This window comes from Fulmarus glacialis, unplaced genomic scaffold, assembly GCF_000690835.1.
Source record: "Fulmarus glacialis isolate BGI_N327 unplaced genomic scaffold, ASM69083v1 scaffold1621, whole genome shotgun sequence".
Taxonomy (NCBI): domain Eukaryota; kingdom Metazoa; phylum Chordata; class Aves; order Procellariiformes; family Procellariidae; genus Fulmarus; species Fulmarus glacialis.
In genome coordinates, this window is record NW_009191947.1 from 18,763 (window position 1) to 38,686 (window position 19,924).

General features: G+C 38.1%; 1 protein-coding gene across 1 annotated transcript in view; it reads left to right on the forward strand.

The window, feature by feature from the left end:
• The window catches only part of TEX10 (testis expressed 10), a 58,304-nt gene that overhangs the window by 15,659 nt on the left and 22,721 nt on the right, over positions 1 to 19,924 (forward strand). Inside the window, 5 exon segments of the mRNA XM_009586853.1 lie at positions 2,028 to 2,163; positions 8,302 to 8,459; positions 8,555 to 8,572; positions 9,021 to 9,094; positions 9,097 to 9,200. Coding sequence (XP_009585148.1) covers positions 2,028 to 2,163; positions 8,302 to 8,459; positions 8,555 to 8,572; positions 9,021 to 9,094; positions 9,097 to 9,200 — 490 coding nt within the window.

Here is a 19,924-nt window from a genome sequence, read left to right on the forward strand (position 1 = left end):
AGCTATTTATGCTGGGGTGAAATGCACCTTTTTTTGTGGATGTCTAGAAGAGCTTTGAGCTGTGATGTCTGAAGATTTCTCTCCGTTGTTTAAGATAAAACTCTGGATCTGCTCTCTGTAAGTAGGAGGTCTGCTCCTTTCTTGCATCCCTCAGGTTAGCAGCAGCTTGCATGCTAGTTGTATTTTTGATAAATTTTCTTGGAGTAATGAAGAGAGCACACTCAGTCACTTCAGAAGGAGGCTTGCCATGTGCCAATTAAAACTGAAATATGTTAAAAATCATGAGGACTTCGGCTGCATTTTGGAAGTCTGTATAATGCGGACCTTTTAAGTACTGCTTTTTAAGAATACATTTTTAAATGGCTTCTGTTTTTAAACTTGTCCTGTTCATATGAAGCAATTCAAATAGTAGGACCTGCTTTACTAGACGTGCCACAGAGAGTTATTGGAAGGTGGCTGAACATTCTACACACTCAGAATATTTATTTCTTGTTATATTTGTTCAGTTAACAGTATATTAATTAGTTAAAAACTACATAAAGGTATAATTGTTATTCAGTTAAGAATAAGGAAGTGTTCTGTTCAAGAAACACTGTCCAAGATGAATCTTCACTTGAAGAATATATGAATTGAGTAAGTTGATGCTCCTGATGCAATGAGAAGAACTTAATAATCTATCTTAACTAAAATCCATTCTAATATTTGATGTATTTTTCTGTTGACAAATGTGTTAGATTTCAACTTCTAAATGGCTCCCTGCATTATGCTTGAGTATGACCATGCCTTTTCAGGTGCTTTTTATACTGTGTCTTTTAGTGAGAATCCCTGTATGATAACTTAAATATGTTCCCTGATAAGAGTTTTACTGATGAAGATTAGCCGCTGGCTGGATCCGGAATCATTTTTAGTATGGAGCATTCTTGTCTCTTTGGGCAAAAGTAGCTCTGTTCAGTGTGGAACACAAAATTATATCTGTTTTTGAATACATAACTAACTTAGACTGCTCTGTACACCTGAATGGAAAGACAAAGGTTTCCTGGTCTTGGTTTATGAAGATAATGAAGTGATTGCTGTTACTTAAGTATATATGACAGAAATGAATTCATTGGGACCCCAAGCTCTTCTGAGGCAAATTGAGTTAGGTCTCATACCCTTCATATATCTCTCAACTTTTCAGATGCTTCCCCATTCTTTCCAGGCTTGTCTTCTCTAATTCAGAGATTTGTATGATTTTTTTTCACGCTTTGTTAATTTTTGCATCCAGTGGTTTAATCTGGCTTCCAAAGAAAATGTTTGGTCTGTTTCTCAGTCTATTGTAGTAACTTCTGCACTTGCTAGCTGGTTTTAGCCAACTTTGACATAAGGATAGAACTTTCGTACATTGTTTTAAGTCTGGTGGTAACATATAGCTGATGAGAGCTTCAGAGAAGAAAAGGTTGCAGTGCGAGTTTAGCAGTTCTCTTTGTAGTGGCTTGCCAGTGGCCTCTCAAGTTACGTATTTTCTGGTTAATCAGCAAATATGATTTGGAGCCAGCTGGTTCAAAGACATGGAGAGCTCATAAGGCTGGGCGTGTGTGGCAGGGAGAAAGGGATAGTCTAGAGAGAACTGAAGCCACTGTGACAGTGAAGGTTGGGTGAGCATAGATGAGGAGTAAAGGAGATGATCAGTGTGAGGTTACTGCATTAGGGGAAAAGGATGTGGAGGATAGCAGTGGGAAGCAGGAATTTATTGGTTCTCAGCTATGTCGCAACCTGTGCTCTGCCTTGTCTTCAAGAGGGTCTGAAGTTTTCACTTACATGTCATCTTTATTTGTGTGGCTCTTTCACAAGCTACACAAGAAGGTGGTGTTTCACTGGTTTAGAAGTCTGTCCAGTAGTTGTCTTAAAACATTTTAGTACTTCCTTGTGGAGTTAAATGTAGATAGTTGCATGTACAGATTATAGCTCTTTTGTGTATGTGTATATGTATGTATAAAATCAGAAGATTAAGAAGCACTACTTCAGATTTTTATATGTTTTCCTTCTAGTGGCAACAGAACCCTTGATAAAAGCAGTATATACACTATACCAGCAAAGGAATCTCCTCTTTCCTGTTCGTACATTGCTTTTGAAATTTTTTAGCAGAGTTTACCAAAAAGAAGATTTGAGGACTCAAAGAATCAGGTAAAAACCATTTATATATTCTTTCTCATTCCAACACAGTATATTTATTTCAAAAGTTAGAATACTAAATTTCTATGTAGATGTTCTAAAACTTTATTCTGAATCTGTTTTGGCGCTGCATCACTGAAATTTGAAAGTTTAGGTTCTCTGTGAGTTGTGAGACTGAGATGTGTATTAGCTTAGTTGTCTTTTTTTCTTAATGTAAGTACTAGGTAGGTCTTAATGGTTTAAAATTTAACTTGAAGTACATCGCTGCAAGCTCATTGTTACTGACTGTGTGGTAGTCAGTAACGTGTCAAGATTGTGCAGCTATAGCCATGGAGTATTTCCATTACTTCAGTCTGAGGTCATGGACTTGTGACTTAGTGCCTTTGGTGGTTATGGTAGTGCGTGTCTAGCCTTTTGCATTTATTTTCTTTAAGAAAAATATTCTTCTGTTGTTTTGTGTGTGTGTGGTTCTACAGAGACTAGGTTTAAGAAAATGTTCTTGTCCTTTTGGGTTCCCAGTTTCGTGTGTCTATTAGAAATCTGACTTTCTTCAAGTAAGAGGAGATTATTCTCTATATTGCTGTTATTACACTTTTTCATCTTAAGATTCGTCCAAATTGTCTCCAAGTCTTAACTTTTCCAGAAGGTATTTTTCAGCCAAGTCATCTGGTTCCAGCTATGTAAAATCCTTAAACAGAGATCAGGCTGCATTAATCCTACCTCATTTGAGAACTGCAAAAGGACATAAGATCATGCCCATGATACCTGATACTAGGTAAAAATCAAACCAGGGCCCCCAGAAGTACTGGTATTCACTAGCAGAGTCAAGCTTTGGGAAAATTGTTTTCTTCTGCAACTCCTTTGCTTTGTTAAATCTTACACTGTGGTAATGGCTGAGTACATGTAATTAGACCTACAGCCAGAAATATCTAACACTACTCTATGAACATGATAAAAAGTATAGGGAATTTGAAAGACAAGAAAAAGGCTAGGGAATATCCCATTTTCCTCTTCGTTTCATCCAGAGTGAAAAAGAGATCTTTTTCATACTGACTAATTTCCCTGAGGTTACATAACCATTGTTTTCTGTACTTACCTGGAAGTCTTGAGCATCTCATCCAGTTTCATGTGATCATCTAACTATAGAAAGCTTTAACTTTCTATCTTTAGACATCACAAATAGCAGTAGGTTTCCTGCTGTTCCTTTTAGTCTTCTACATGGAATTGTGACATTTTTAGTAACAGAAGAATGAAATCTCAAAAATTCTTTGCAAAAAGGATAATTGCACTTATGTCTGAAAAGACATTTTAAGACAACGTAATGCTTGTGTACTGTATTGATCCATTTCTTTCCTTTGGAAACAAGTGTGTTTTTTCATTTCTTCAAGATGCGGACTGCGCAGTAGATCTTGGATGACATTCATGTCCATTCAGTTTGATGTCATAGCTCCTTCAGCCGTCTTGTGACTGCTATCCTCATTTATTTTTTATTTTTTTCTCAGAAGCTTTTCCAGAGCAGTCTGAGAGGTGCAGAATTCATGTTGAAACATTTTCCAAGGACATTTAAGTGAAGCTGTTTATTTTTTAGGTGTATCTGATTCAAAGGCTTGGTAGGAGCTTTTAGCCTATTGTTGCCCTGAGAAAGAAAACTTGATTGATTTATTACAAGGTTCGGAATTAATATTTTGGTCTTGATGTTAGTTATCTTCACCCCTAATCGCTACACACTTATGTGTAGTCATTGTGTGTATATATGCATATACTCTGTGTGCGTGTGTATACACAGGAACATATGCATATATATACTGGTAGAGACTTAAAAGGCTGTTTAGCCTCACAGCCTGCCTTCAACACTGACCTATGTGAGGTGCTATAGGAAGAAGGCAAGAATTACTTTTCCATAGTACTCTAAGCTTCAAGCATTTGAAGCCTGTACTTCCTCACTGCACAGAACTTCTGTGTGTTAGTATCACTCCAAGGATGTCTTTTCCATGAGCTTTTCTGGTCATTCCTTGGACCGGACTAAATCAAGAGCAACTGCAGCATCCTCTGGCAACGAGTGGCAAAGCTCAGCTGTCTGAATACCAACTTCTTTTGTTTCTTTTGATCCTGACTCCTTCTAGCTTCATTTGATACCAGCACCCACTCCTTCTGTGGGAAGAGAAAGCAAATGTTTTATTCCCATCCACCATTTTTGTGTCAAGTGATTTGAGACCTCTGTTGAGCCTACCTCCAACTCACCCACTTCAGTTGTCTCTTCTCCAGGCTTTTCCTGCTGTTAAACACAATCTATGTAAGGCCCTTCCCTCTTATGTCATGGATACTTAGTTTCCTTAAAAAGTTTTTGGTGAGGGATTTTGTCAGGTCTTTTGAAAATGAAAAAATTTTTATCATTATGCTACTCTTGTTGACACCTTCAAAGACCTACTTTGAACTTCTTGATTTACGCTCAGCAGCTTCTTTCATGTAATCATCACTTTAGTAGTAAGCTGATGAAATGCTTTTGGTTTATGAATGATACTTGATTTGATAAGCCAGGGTGTCATAGAAATTGTAGCCCACAAAGTATAGGATTGGTCTATAAGACTGTTTCAGTTTGAGATAGAAAGGATAAATAAAAGCAGACCTATAATGGGGGTTGTCAAGTTTTAAAGCTCAGCACCAAAGATGTTTAAAGGAAAGAAGAAAACGAATTAGTGAAGTTTCCTGAAGTATGAACAGGCCAATTGATTGGAATGGGGAAGGAGGTCTGGAGAATCAAGTCATAAATACAAATGAAAACTTGTCTTAGGCGAGGGAAGAGCTTGTCCAAGTTTTTTTTGCTGTTTCCTGACCAGCTTTTAGGGAGTGTTTATGGTAAACAGCACTTACAGAGAATGGGGAAAAAAGGAATTGATAAGCAAACTGGTTTCATTCCTATTTTTCTGACAAGCAGGTTAGAAATAACAGTTCCTAAATGTCAAGCTGAATTATTTTTTTCATAGGATGTGAAAATAGCAAAAGCTTCTTAACCATCACACTGTAGGATAAGGGAAGAAGTGGGTCTGAAATTAGGATGAATTCAGGTTGTCCTTCGATATAAATAATACCTTGTCACATTTTTCAATAAAGATTATTATAATTCGTGTCAAACACAAGGGATGGCCAGAGTCCTCAGATACGGAAACAACAGTGCTGTAAACAAAATTGAGTTGAATGCTGTCAAATTAATGCAAGAAAGGAGGATTAGGTAAACTTTATTCTAGAGACTTGAAATAACTGGTGTGTGAGAATGCAGATAGTAAGAACTTTGACTATTACCTTTAAAGGCAGGTAACACAATCTGGATTGGGTATAAAAGATGGCATCTCACTTAAAGAATAGGAATGTGTACAGTGGGATGCAGTACATAGGTGACAACAGTGGGAGTGGTAAAACTGGAGAGTCTGCTAATACAGTTCCTCAGAGCTCTCTTGGAGTTAAACTTCTTGTTATCATTAGTGACTGGCATACAAAGCAGGAGTGTGCCAGTAGAAACTTTCTGGTGACATATAATTCAGAAGCATTACCTTACAGAGGAAATAAGAAATAAACCAGAAGAATTGGATTACCAAAGGGAATGGTAGAAGAGGGAAGAGGTGTATTTGTACAAAACAAAAATTGGTGCACTTAGCAACTAACAGGATTTTTTTAAATGTAAAATTCAGCCAGGCAGTTGCGAACGATAATCCTTTCTATATGCTACCTGTATACTAAGGTTGTGGGGAAAAACGCAAGAGTAATTTTTAAAGATACTAAACTGTAGCAGAAGATACATGAAAGTATTATAATGTTTGAACAAGATAATTTGATACCTCATTCAGTTGACTTTATTTGTAGTTACTTATGCCCAAGAAAGCCCAAACTGTGAGAGCTGCAGGGGCAACCTAAGCTATGGATTCCTTCCACTGATGTTTGAATTCACTGAAACATCTCAGTTGTGCTTGCTTGAGACTCTGGATTAAGTCAGTAGAAAGCAAGACGTTCCAGCAGGACAAGTAAGATCTTATGTAAAGAAAGGCCTCTTTAAATTTAGCAAGTGAAGAATCTGATCGGCTGAATGTAGTGAAATCTGTGGCCCAGATAGGTATGCAGGAAGGCTGAAAAAGTTGTCTCGTGTGAAAGTGAGGCCATTATTTGTCATCCATGAAAAACCATGGTGACTGTGGGAGGTTCTGTGTGACTGGAAAAAGACTGTTATTAACCTGTCTTGAAGAGAATCTGGGGAATTTCAGGCTGATGAGCCTCAGCCCAGTCCCTGGAAAGATCATGCAGCCTTTTGGCTTGGAATTAATTTCTGAACACGTGAGGGACAAGCAGGTAATCAAGAACAAGATGGGATGTATGTAAGAGCAAATCATGCTTTACCAGCACGATAGCCTTCTGTGATGAATGACTGGCTGCATGGACAAAGGGAGGGTGTTTGACACAGTACTCCTCCTTAATACCTTGTTTGCTGAGCAGCAGCAATAGTAAAAATAGGAACTGGGGGTTACAGTATATGCCAAGCTGAATATAAATTAACAGTGCTTTCCCACCATAAGTGTAAGGCAAACCGCTGTGGGTTACATTAGGAGGAATGTGGCCAGCAGATTGACTAAAATTCCTATGTGTCTTTGGTCAGTAGTGGTGAGGCCATACCTGTAATGCCATGTCTGGCTTTGGCAGGAGTAGATTGGTAGTTCAGTGGAGCTGACCTGTGGAAGGTAGCTCCATTAAATTTTGAAGTGGAGAGCTTGATGTACAGTTCTGCTTTAAAAAGTCACGGTAGAAAGTTTATCTCTTGACATTTCTTCATTCTGATCTTTTTTAATGTCAAGTTTCCTTTCCTAATTGGTAATCCTGCAAATTCAACTAAATTATTCTTCCAGTTGTCCCTTATGCTTCCTTTCTATTGTGTTTTCTACATTTGGAGTGCAGTTTAGTAGTTAGCTATGTTCATGTTCAGGGGAAAACAAATGACTGTATTAGCTCTGTATGGCTTGTGAGTAGAGTAAGGATTTGGTTCAGTCCCTAAAATTCTTGGTGTAGTTTTGAATATATGGAGGTAGCAGAAAGTCTTTTAATAGTAGCACCTTCAGGAGAGCCATGTTTGAAGTAATTTGCCTGTGTGCCATAGGAATTCAGTGGTAAAACTATAAGTGGGATTCTGGAATCCTTACTTTAATTAGTGTGAACTATTAAATTGCACTTTAAAAATGTACTTTAGAATTTGGAACGTGTTAGTAAAAGACCTACCTGAAAACCCTCATTACAATAATTCAGTACTTACCCTTTTTAAGTAATATAAAGAGAAATACAATAAAAAAGAGAAAACACTAGTCTGTAATCACCCAAGTTAATTTCTTCAGAAAAAAAGAAGTAAATATAGAATTAATTTTGAACACCTTTGTTTACATTTTTAAATCTAATTTTTAATATTGTTGCTTTTTTTAATCATCACTCCTGGTTAAGAAATGAAACTATGCCTGAAAAACAAAAAAGGGGGTTGGATCTTGGGGAGGGGATGGGGGGAGAACCTTGGTTATTGTTGATGTAAATAGTTGATTTACTGTAGCAGTTGAACAGGGAAAGAAAGTAAACCAATGTTATCAACTCCTATTTAAAACAACCAGTTCTAGTTTTTCATTCTGCTTTAAGATGTATCTGAATTGACAAGCAAGACGTCAGCAAAGGTGTAACTGAATTTAAAAGTCTGGTGTAAAGAGTAGTAGCTTGATCGGGGGGTTCCGTATTATTCGGGGTGTAGTAATCTCATGGCTTTTTAGCCTGACTCATAACTCATTAAATATAAACTGATAAAACTAATGATAAATGGAAAAGCCCCTTTGCCAGCATATGGTCAGTTCACACAAATACTTTCTGAAAGAGTTGAAAATACGCAGTGCAAAGCCTGTGGATCAGATAAATACTCCTGATGTAACCCTAGTAGCACACCAATGTGCTCAGATCATCTGGTGAAATATTTTCAGCAAATCACAGTATTGCAGTTTATTGTAATTTAATTGAACCTGACATTAAAGCAACTTAGTCAAGACTGGAAGGCGTAAGTTTGTGGGGTTTTTGTTGGGGGTGTTTTTGTTGTTGGGTTCCCCCCCCTCCCCCCCCAACTAATTTTCCCTCTTTCTTTAGAAGTCGAAGTAAAGTTTTATCTCGTTGGTTGGCTGGCTTACCTCAGCAGCTTGCTCTGCTTGGCTTGAGAAACCCCGAGCTTTCAAATCAGCTGATTGATATCATTCATTCTGCTGCTTCTCGTTCGAACAAGGAATTATTACAAAGTTTACAAGCCAAAAAGACTTTTATGCTACAGCATAATGAATTTCGTCCATCACTTGGCAGGGAAGTTGCAATACGTGGGAAACAGTGGCGTTTCCTAGGTGAACGTAAAGTCTACGTGTGTGGGGTGGGGGCGGAGATTGGTTCAGTCCCTTATAATAAAGGTTAAAATGAACTATGTGTGTCACTTCCTAAAGGCTAGTAAAAAGATTAAAATCTTCAGTTCAAGTTAGCAGGACTTTAATCTGATAGCCTAAGGAGCTTTAGTTTTTGTGAGATCTGCTTCTGGTAGTATTGCTTCTCCTTTTTTTTTCCCTCTCCCAGCCCCTATTCCTCACCCCCCCTCCCCCACCCCCTTCCTTCAGTGTTACTTGTATTGTCCTCCCTTCAGCAAGCGCTGTAGGCTCTTAACTACGTGAGAGTAGTTAGGGAAGAGGAGGGGTGACTGCAGGATTGTTGGCAGCGTTCTGGATGAGGCCCTTACGTTGCGGAGCTGTTAGAGAGCGCCAGGGGGTTTGTGTGTCTGCCAGCGACTGTCGTGTCAGCGTGCTGATTGCCTGTCCGTGTGCCGGCAGATCCGCTAGATGGCACCCTGGTGCTGCTGCCGGCGGAGGCCCAGCGGCGGCTCGGGCAGCTGGGGGACGTCCTATGCCCTGCCTGCCCGCCAGCCTGCTCGCCTGCCTCAGCCGCTGCTGCATCATGGGCAGGATGTCCTCCGAGCTGGCGGCCACGCTCATCGGGATCCTGCACATGAGGTACAACGCTGAACGTGCATTTTAGTTTGCTGTGTTAAAAAAAAAACAAAACAAACCACAAACAAACCAAACCCAAACAAACAAACAAAAACCTGTGAACATTTATTCATTAAGCGTGAACTTTGTTAATGGTTGCACAAAAAAATCAATATAGCATGCAAGAATTGGCATCAGGAAGAAAGGTAATGCTTCCATCGGGCTTTACTCAAACCTTTCACTTCAACTCTGTCCTTGCACTGACTGATTTTCTCTAATGCTTGATAACAAAATCATATCGGTTACCTGTAAGGCTACATGTTATTGAGCACCCTCTACCTAGAATGTCATCACTGGTTGTCTTTGTTCTGCCACCGATTGCAGCTTTTTCTCTTAAATACTTTGACCTGACATTTTGTAGTGAAAAATAACCAACCAGTGTGTATTCACATGTTCTGTATTCACATGTCTCTTCCTATAATTACCATGCTTAAATAGCCAATTCATAGTTGCTAGGCAAGTGTCTTGTTAGAAATCATTCGCACTCCTGTTGCTTTTCTCCTGGCTTGAAAGAGGGTAAGTTTGCCTGTGAAGGCAGGGAGAGAGGCTGCTGTTCCACTGAAGTGAGTGGAAGGCTTGCTGGGATTTCACAAGGGTATTTTTGCTTTGCTGCTTCTGAAGAAATACATTTGCTTTTCTTTATTGCTCAATATTGTTGGAGCTTGGATAAATGAACAGGAATTAAGCTTATATGAATTATGCTTAAAGTGATTTTTTTTCTTAATGCTTTTTGGAACTTAAACATAATTTTATTAAAATATGACACAACACAATGTACTGTCAAATACAGACCCGTTCATATTAGCTGTATAACATATGAATAAGGTGACTAATGTATGAAGTAATGGTGATGAAATTTATAATATCCTATATATAATGCATTACCACTATAAAAATGAAATTCTGTCTAGTTTTGGCAAGGTGGACCTCAAATTTTATTTTTAAGAAAGGAAAGTTCTCTGCCATATACTGGAAATTCATTGGCAAACCATAACCAATTCAAAGACAGTCATTGTAAGAACTGAATCAGTAATAAGCACTGAGGTGCTTATTTTGTTGTTAGATCCTATCGGATTTTCAGTATGGAAGATTTTTATAGTAATAGCATAACTGTTTTCTAAAGATTGTCAGAAAGCTGCAGGTGGGCTCTGGGCATTTAATCCTTTTGGCAGAAGGTGCAAGAGGCAGCTGGAGGGCGGTGTTCTTACCAAAAGTAGGTTACATCCTGACAACAGAGGAGGAGGAGCAACCTCTCATTTTTCAGAGGTGCAAAGAAAGTCTTTTGATTTTAATTTATGACATTTGGAACATGTTTTAAACTAAGTTGGATTCAAAGATTGTGGATTAGCTACCCAAGAAGTCAATCTGAAATGACTAGATGAAAAAAAAAGTACTGATGTAGTTATACTACTGGAGTTTCTTGTATTGATAAACCCTGACAGTCCTTCTTTCTGGAAGATTGCAAGTTCTGATGAAACTTGGAAAAGCGGTACTCTTGATTGAGAGTTGTTTTTCTTTGATAAGGCTGTTTCCACTTCATTGAGAAGAATCGGTGTTAAAAACAGGAACTTGATTAGTTTTCTTTAGAAACACATCTGAAAATAATGCAAGTCCGTGGAAAGATTAAAACAAGTCTTTTATAGACAAAGTGAATGCAACAGCATTGAAAATACATTCTCACCTATATAGCCAATTTAAAAACTTGTACAACGACACATTTTTTAGCTGTGGCTCAGCTTCTCAATATATAGGTGAAATCTATGTTGTGAAAGACTACTTTTTGTTTCCTATTGTTGCGACCATAGACTTTTTTTATCCTAAAAAATTCATGTAGGATGCCCTAAAGAATTAGAGAACCGAGATGATTAGTGGCTGCTGAGTGGGATGTCCAAAAAAAAAAAAGTTGCTTTGGTAACTTAAGCATGCAAAGATAGGGAGATAAGTTAGTATTAATTATCAAGAACAGAAGAGTTTGCTGTATCTTTTTCCTTGGAAAAGAAGTTGTACAGTTAAGGAAACAGTAGTATGTTTTCTAGATACGAACCTGGGCTTTATGAGCTTCATAATCTGTCATTGCTAGATTATTGTGTCCAGTTTTGTGGCTTGCTTTTAGATAACGATGTGGACAAACTGGATTGAGTTTGTTTAAAGGAGAGCAGACAAAGAACGATAGTCTGTAAATTGTGATAATGGGGAATGATTGACAAATTGGCATTGTTAGGCAAATAAGGCTGGGAAGGAGGGGGAATCGTGTGTAAAAGGCTATTGGAAAGGAATGGGAGAATGCAGTTTTAGCAGGATTAGAAATATAGACCTTAAATGGCAGAAAAACATTTCGTTTGAGTGCTAGCAAAATTTTCTAAAAGCAAAGATACATGCTGGAATAGGCTGTGTAGGAAGGGGGTATAAATATACTACACTGGAGATATGTAAAATCACGTTGGACAAAAGTATATCATGGATGGCAGAGGTAAAGCCTTGAAGGAAGTAGAAGGACTAGGTAACTTCTGATAGTCATTTACAGCTCTTGTGATGCTTGGAGTTAAACATGCAAGTTTTTGAAATGAATGGTACTATAACAAAATGTATATAATTTCACAGTTCTGTGCCACAGGCTGGTTCATGGAACACTTTCTGTAGTTTCAGATTATGACAGTTTTGCGTAGAGAAACTGATACAAATCAGTCCATCGGGAGATGTCATTTATGAGTAAAACCGATGTTGTCAGTAGATGGCACTGTTTTTCTTCCAGTAGATTCATGTTCTATTTGGTGAGGGGGGAGTTTTTATAAATTTCTTTTCTTCTATGCCACCTGCTTATCTGTCATGCTTTAAATAGATTGCATTCAGGAGCGTCAGAGGCTCACTGCTGTATTTGGTAATTGTTCTTAATTTCTTTAAAAGCCTTTATTTCCACATTATTCTTGACTGGCAGAGCATGTACGTTTTTACAAGCATTTGAGAATGCACGTACATACCCATGTATATTTACCAGGGAGAAGCTACGTTAAGGTGGATTTGATGAGAGTACATATGGATGATAATAAGACTGTTGCAATTATTCCAGGAACAATCATTATAAACTCAAGGAACTCTCAGCTTTTTTTTGTATGTGTAAACTATAAAAGTAGATAGTGTAAACTATAAAAGTAGATAGTAAATGTATCCAGATGGCTTAAACCACAGCCCTGTGATGATATCAGGCCGTAACATTAAATTATAATTATTGCATGTTAATTTTTAGAATTTTTTCGTTGATTAGAAATGAATTTTGAAGACATTCAACAGTTTCCACTTCATATTTTTTCAGTGGTGAAATGAATAGCCAGGTGGTCTGCAGGAGCCCGTAAAGTGAGCCATGGTGGGCTCCGTGTGCTGAGAATGAAGATGGTGTTGACAGTATTTCCATATATAATGGGAAGGTTTCTGAGCCTGGGAGGGTGATTGTCTGTACTGTTAAATTACTAGGATGGTTCCTGTCATGCTTTTAGTCTATCCACTCACTAAAGCATTACCAGTTGGCACAGGCCAAGGACTGTTCTGAAAAGAAAGCTGAAATGCAGCCGCCCCGTTTTGGATGCTGGTATGAACATGGCCAGATTTACACTAACGGATCTCTGTGCCAATGAGCAGGCATTGCTGCTCTTTGGGTCACTGGGACAGCTACAGCTGGTGAGTTTCAGGTGAAACTGAGGGACAGGTGGTGTTGTCTTGGCTTAATTTTGCTGCTGTTCTCCGGTGCCTGCCTTGTACCTACTATGTGGGACCTGAGATGTAAGTAACTTCAATAAATCCAGACAGGTAGGGTTCTGAGAGATGGAAGCGTGCCACCGTTTTGGGGTATAAATCTTCCCCCCACTCCTGTTCATACACAAACGGATGACGAAAGGCATGGAGCAACATGAGCGAACAATCTGTGACTTCAGACTGGGAGAAATGAGAGGTAGCGGCTTCCCAGAAGGAGATGAGCTCTCTGAGTCGGCCTCTGATTTAAGCCTCTGATGAGCTTAAATTTACAGAGACAAATGGAAGGGTGTGGGAAGTATTTTAGAAAGTCTTTGCATCAAATCTATTGGGTGGATTTTTCTGTGGTCTTTAGGTGGTGCTACTTAGATTGATGTACTGAGATGAACCATTCATCTTGATGTAGTGTGCCACATTTCTAAAAGAATTATCTTCAGTATTTATTTTTAATTCATGATTTATTGGAACAGCTGGTAAATAATCAAATACTAGTTCTCTGCTAATTAAAGATGAATGGTTTAAGCTTTGGGTGGGAATATGTAACGTTTGGCACGAGTGGACCTTTGGTTTGAAATTCCAGTCTTAGCTTCATCTCAGTGGTGGAGTTCTAGTGATTCCATGTGGATGTGGACAGGTAGACAATTCTCTCCAGGAAGTGAAGAAATGTATCAATCATTGATGGTCTAGTAGGGACTAAGGTCATAAACTTTAGCAGTATTATAGGTAGAACTGGGAAGAACTTTTGGTGTAATTCTCTACTCCTACTTTCTACATTTGTAGGGCAGATGGGCTACTTTTGAATGGTTTTTAAAGGACTAGTGAGGCATATGCTTATTTTTTGAGTACTTTTTGGAAGACTGGCTTTGAGGCAAATCTTTTCATCAAATACGGAAATGTATTAAATGTTGTAAACTCACCTTCTTGTATATGGTAGATTGTCTTGTTTTTCTGACAAAAGGGAGGTCTGCTGTTTACGTTCCAAAATCTGTACTGTAACAGTTGCAGAGGAACACCATTTGTCACCATTTGTTAGGCTCAATGTTTTTGTTTGCTACTTCCTAGTGACTTTGTGGTGACTGAATGGCAGATATTCTTGCAAACACATTTCCCTTTTTTTTCCTTCCCTTTTGTATAAGGTAGGATACTTAAGATGATTAATATATAATCTGAGTACTTACTGTGATGTATTCTATTCTATGAAATATGGATTAAGAAATGCAGATTATGAGATTGTGATCAAATATATAAACTAGGAAGTTAGATTGCTGACTTTATGGGAAAAGGTCTCTGTCGTCTCTTAACAAGTCTTGAGGTACAAATAAGGAAAACCTATTCAGTGTAATTACATAAATGCAATTTACTTATGTGCCTTTATTCAGTGTAATTACATAAATACAATTTATTTATGTGCCTTATTCATAATAGTTACGATTTTCTTAGAACTTTTTATCCATTGGAACAGTGTGTCTGGAAATTATTTCACTGTGATAGAGAATTGGACAGATAATATTTCACTGCCTAGATAAAAAAACAATGGGAGTTAATTTATGGTATTTCTCTCTTGAAGTAGAGTGTCCACAAATGAGATCTCCGGTGGCTTCAAACAGCCATTTCTTATTCTTTTGGGGCTCTTTCCAAAGAGTTTTTGTTTCTGTTGCTGTAGAAAAGGAGAATGGTGAGGACCATATAAATAAAAGCCAAGACTCTCCCAGCGAGACATAAATTGTGTGGGAGTTCCTACTCTTCCCAGGTTTGAGATAACTCTGGGGGTGACTTGCTTTCTGCTTGTCTTAACTGTAAATGGACTCTCTCCTTGAGAGGTAGTGCCTTTAAAATATTCTGTTGCTTTCTGGACAATAATGAGGGAGCTCAGCTGGCGTCTCATCAAGCAGCCAGGCATGCTTGTTGGTTCCTGCTATGCTCAGGAATCTAGTGTTTAGAAAGAACTGGGATGGACATTTTAACGTCTGTTTGGTATAAGGTGTAAAATTCTGTGTCTCTAAATATATTACCCAGAGATGTTTTAGGGTCATAAGAGTTTAAAGTTTTCTATAGATACTTCCTTTGTAAGTAAATAATACTTTTACTTTATTTAGTCATCCTAGTTATGTGATCTGCAACCTTTGACAGTATAGCTTAAGGAGGCACAGTGAGAATGCAAAATGTAGGTGACAAAGAGCCTATATACTACTTCATTAAAGACTTACTGAATGCATTATTGTAGACAAGAAAAAGAAAAACATTATATTCCCAAAAAGTATTTGCAAGCTGGAGAGAACCTGGAGAGGATATTGTAACCTGTTGTTGTGAATAACAACACTGATAGAGCAATTGAATACAGTAAATCTCATACAAATGAAGTGTAGAAAAGACTTCAGAACAGTTTTTTTTTTTTTAAAAAAGGAAGACATAAATAAAATTAAAATTTTACCAAAACCAAGCTAAGTTCTAACTTAAAAAAAAAGATAAGAGAAAAAACACTTTTAAGTCATTACAAATGGTACAATGGGAAGTCAACTCAATACACCTTGGAGAGTATGTCGAAAAGCATACATGTATAGGAAGGTGTAGTAATTATGAATGGGTTGCTAACAAAAATGTAAGAATAGTAAGGTCTGTGTTCACTGTGAGGTGCTTTTTCTGGCTATATTTTCACACCCCTCAATTTAGAAACAAAAATGAAGAAGGAAAGTATTAAGGTAACAAAAATGCTTAAGGCACTATTGAATATAAACTAAAAAGAAGAGTGTGCTTTCAAAATTCCGACATTTCCCTGACTGGGTGCCACTGAGGATGAAGGGTAAAAGGTTGATCTGTTTTCCTTGCTGCAAGTTCAGAAAGGATCCATAGTTCTTGAGAATCGGATCCTGGGGTGGGTTATGGTGCATTCCTTCACCCACATCTGGTCAGCAAATTTCCTTTTGCTTGTTCGCTATTATGTAAAGTTCTAGGACTTGAGAGAGGGAGAAGGCTAAGCTTGTGTTTAAGGACACAGCTCTCTAAATTTGTGCCCAGGTGGTTGTTTGTAGTTTGATATTCCTAACCAAGGGGAAAAGAATTATGTTGCTGCACTTGAAATTGCACCAGTCAGTAAATGCCGTTTGCTAATTAGTGAATGTTTCTTCCGATTTGTGCTCTCATTTATAATGTGTAAGCCATTCCTTTCTTCAGACAACCTTTGCAACCATGGAGCAAATGAGTAGCTGACAGGCTTATTTTTAACAATGCATAGCTCAAATTGTTATTTTCTTAAAATAGTGTTCATATTTTTCCCCAAATCCCTGGTAATTCCTTGCAGATGTTTGTTGTATTTTGCCACATCTTCAAATGGAAACACTTGATCCTTCAAAAGAGATAATGAAAGTTAAAACAAAAAATTCACGCTAACAAACCATTGCCTACATATGGTAACTTGTTAGAGGAAAAGGAAGGTAAAAACTCTTCACTTGCTCTCAGAGTTTGTGTTCAGGACCTGTGCTACCTGGAGCTAAGATGGTGTGAATAATGAGATGGGTATAGTGTTGGAGAAGTATTCAAAGATTGAATTTTTTTAAAAAATTTTTCTTTTTTAAAGTATTTCAACATCAGCTTGTGACAGTCTTGGTTTCCTGTGTCTTCGAGAACTGGTACGAAAACTGAGCGTGCTGATCCTTGTTAACAATGTAACACGAAACTGATTTGATTAAGTTGATGCAGGAACCTGAGTTTGTACTTGCAAGCAGTTGCATTTCAATTTGACAGAAATTATTTTTTATCAAAGCTAAACAGGAATAAACTATGCCAAAGCTGTGATAAGTATTGTCACAGGGCTTTTTAGTGTTTTAAAAGAACATATTTTACAGTAGTACAAGTATATGCCTGCAGTGGGGGAAAATGCTTTATATTTTTGTTCCATAAAGGTGCAGCAGTCCTAGTATGGTGTTTGCAGGTGGTTTTTCCCCTTCCGGTGTATATTGTTGTTTATACACACACAGTTCCTGAGAATGAGAACAAGGGAGTGTTTGGGATGTATTGTAACATACTTGCCAAGTTCTCCAGAATAGCTAATTCCATAATTGTTCCATTACCGCATATTTGACAGGTGTTTTTACATGTAAGCACCATTTAAAATGGTTGTCAGACAGCGCTGCTACTAGTTAGGCAGCTTGGTGTCTATGTAAAACATGAGACATTCATAACAATCCTGTGAGGAGCCTGGCTAGAAGACACATCTGTACAGTGTTGTCCTAGCGTGGTTTTATTCAGCAGAGCAGTGTTTCTGGGCTCAGACAGTGACCCCTGAGCAGTGTGCTGAAGAGTTTGAATGAAGTCCTCTTAGCTCTAGAGAAGGATGCTACAGTGTATCTGTGGAAGTCTCCTGCTCCACATGAGTACTGATAGTAGCTGAACAGTTTTATCTTGATAGATAAACTTCTGGGCTGATATTAGACTCACTGTGTTGAGAGGTCATAGATGGCACAGGTCGTAAAAATAGGAAGCCAAAAGAAAGAGGAAACCTTTTCTTTACCCCATTTCTGTGGATTAGTAAAGACTTTTTCTCAATGCAGTGCCTGGTTGATCACAGTGGAAGATTCACAAGTCATAAGTGGTATTGTCCTACACATCTGTGGTCCTGGGTTGTGTAGGAAAACTCAGCCCTGTTTCATGCAGTGCAAACAACTTCTTGGTTGTAGTGTGATTATTCCAGCTATTGTGGAAGAACCACTTTACTCTGCTTCTGATATTTCCAAGGCATTAACTGAACTCCTAGATAGGCAAAAAGAGCTGCTCAGCTGTATCCTGATGAGCTGCAGAACAACAGAATGTGCATCTGGAAGGTGGTGGTGTGTCATCTTCAGACTTTAGGTAGATGAACTGACTGAATAGCTTTGGCAAGAAAAAAAAAAGACAGGGTAGACTTGCTTAGCTGCATGCTGCTATACTAAGTACTTCGGTATACTAAATAACATAAATGTTGCTAGTGGACTTTCTCATCTCTCTTTCTGGGTTGTTCCTGAATAGGCTGTACAGCCCAGTGCTGGCACAGATCTTGTGAACCTCCGGTGATGTCTATCTTCCACTGCATAAGCTGATCAGTTAGTTCTACCCAGCATTTCCTACTTTTAAACCAATTATCTCTTGATGTAAGGACCTTTGTTCCTACACTGTGGCTGCTTAGTTTTCTGGAATTGTTTTTCCTAAGTATTATAGGGTCTTCCATATTCATGTGCACCTACCCCTTAAGAAGATTTCTAAGAGATATGCAAGGCAAAAATTCTTTCTTCAGAAACCATTCTGTCTGTTCCTAAGCATGACATAGGTATTCACGTGTCAACTAATTTTATCCATCATTATAGTGTGTATTAGTTTGCCTAGTACAGGCATTAAAGTTACAGACCTTAGTTACATGGAACTTTTTTTTAAAACAAAACCAAAAAAACCCAAAAAACATCACCATGTTTGCCACTCCACAGCCTCTGTTAGGGAAGGTGTCAGGGAAGTTCTCAGATGGTGGGTTGCTCTCAGCTGCTAGTAGTTCAGTTCATCCTTGCCTTCCCTTGGAGCTCCTTTGCATGGTGAATGCCATCTCATCCTGGTAATTGCCTTCTGTTTTGTTGGGTTCCATAAGATGTTGTGCAGCTGCTTGAAGTTACAACAGGTCTTCCTGAAGAGTCGTTCTGGCACGGGAACCAGCACAGTTTCTTCTCTGATGATCAGAGATGGGCAGAATTCATATAGCTTCTGTTCTATAGCCTTATCTTGCCTGAGTGCTGGTCTCAAGCACTGTTTGTCTGCTGGGTGTACAGACTCTTGGGAAATTTTCTGCTCCTGTGTTTGAAGGACAATTTATTATTAGTATCTCAGTGGTTAAAGCACTTGCTGAGGATGCAGAAAATCTGGGTTCACTGTCTTCATCTGAAGGGGAGGTTGATTTCCTATTTCCTAACACAGTGACTTAGTCATTGAACTATTTTGAGGAAGTGTACTTAATTTAATAATACATAAATAAATTATATTAATTTTATTAAATTTTCACGGAGTTGAGGCCTGGAATGCAGTTAGGTTATTTTAGGAAATGAGTGAATCAGCTGGTGGCTGTGGCTATGAATATTCACGTGTTCTGTGTGAAACAGAAGTATCAGTGGAAGAAACAGAGGGGAAACTCCTTTTAGAATGACTTTATGACCTAGAATTAAAGAAACAATTGTAGGAGGCCTTATTTTAAATCTGTGATCAATGGTTGATAAAATAAATCTAAAATGGTATCACCTACCACAGTCTAAGTTAAGTTAGGTTTCTCAGGCTATTCTCTTGCGAATGTTTAATCCTGTAAAGCTTTAGGAACACCCTGCGCTAGAATATTCTCTATTATGGCGGTGGAAGCACTTTCCTGGAAGGTGAAAAAAATGGATTTTAGTTTCCTTGAAAAAAACCCCAGACCGTTGATCTTACACTTCTTGAGTTCTGTAAGTCTCACATTTATGAACAAAAGGGTGACAGTATCAATGCCTCAGAAGAATTGTGAATCTTGCATTTGCTTTTTCTTGTTTTGCTTTAAAAATACTTGAAGACTGAACTCAGGGGGTTTTGAGATTCATTACACTTCTTTCATTTTATTGCTGAACAACAGCAACACAAAAATATCAAAAACCCAACCCAAATTCTAAGCAAAATTTGGAGTGCTTGATAGGTGCCTTGCTGTCTGAGTTGGAGTTTGAGCAGTGTGTTTTACAGGAGGACAAGTGAAAGGATAATTTTTAAAATGACTGCAGCAAGGTTCATCAGAATTCTTCTACCAGAGACCTCTAAATTACCCAAAGACTTCTTATGACTACATAAGTCAAAACTGACACCTTAAACCTGAACCAGAAATCAATCGGTAGCTAGTTTAGGTCAGGAAACACACAGATAATAATCTGTAGTTGAGAAATAACCACTTGTGCACAAACTGCAGTTGTTTTATT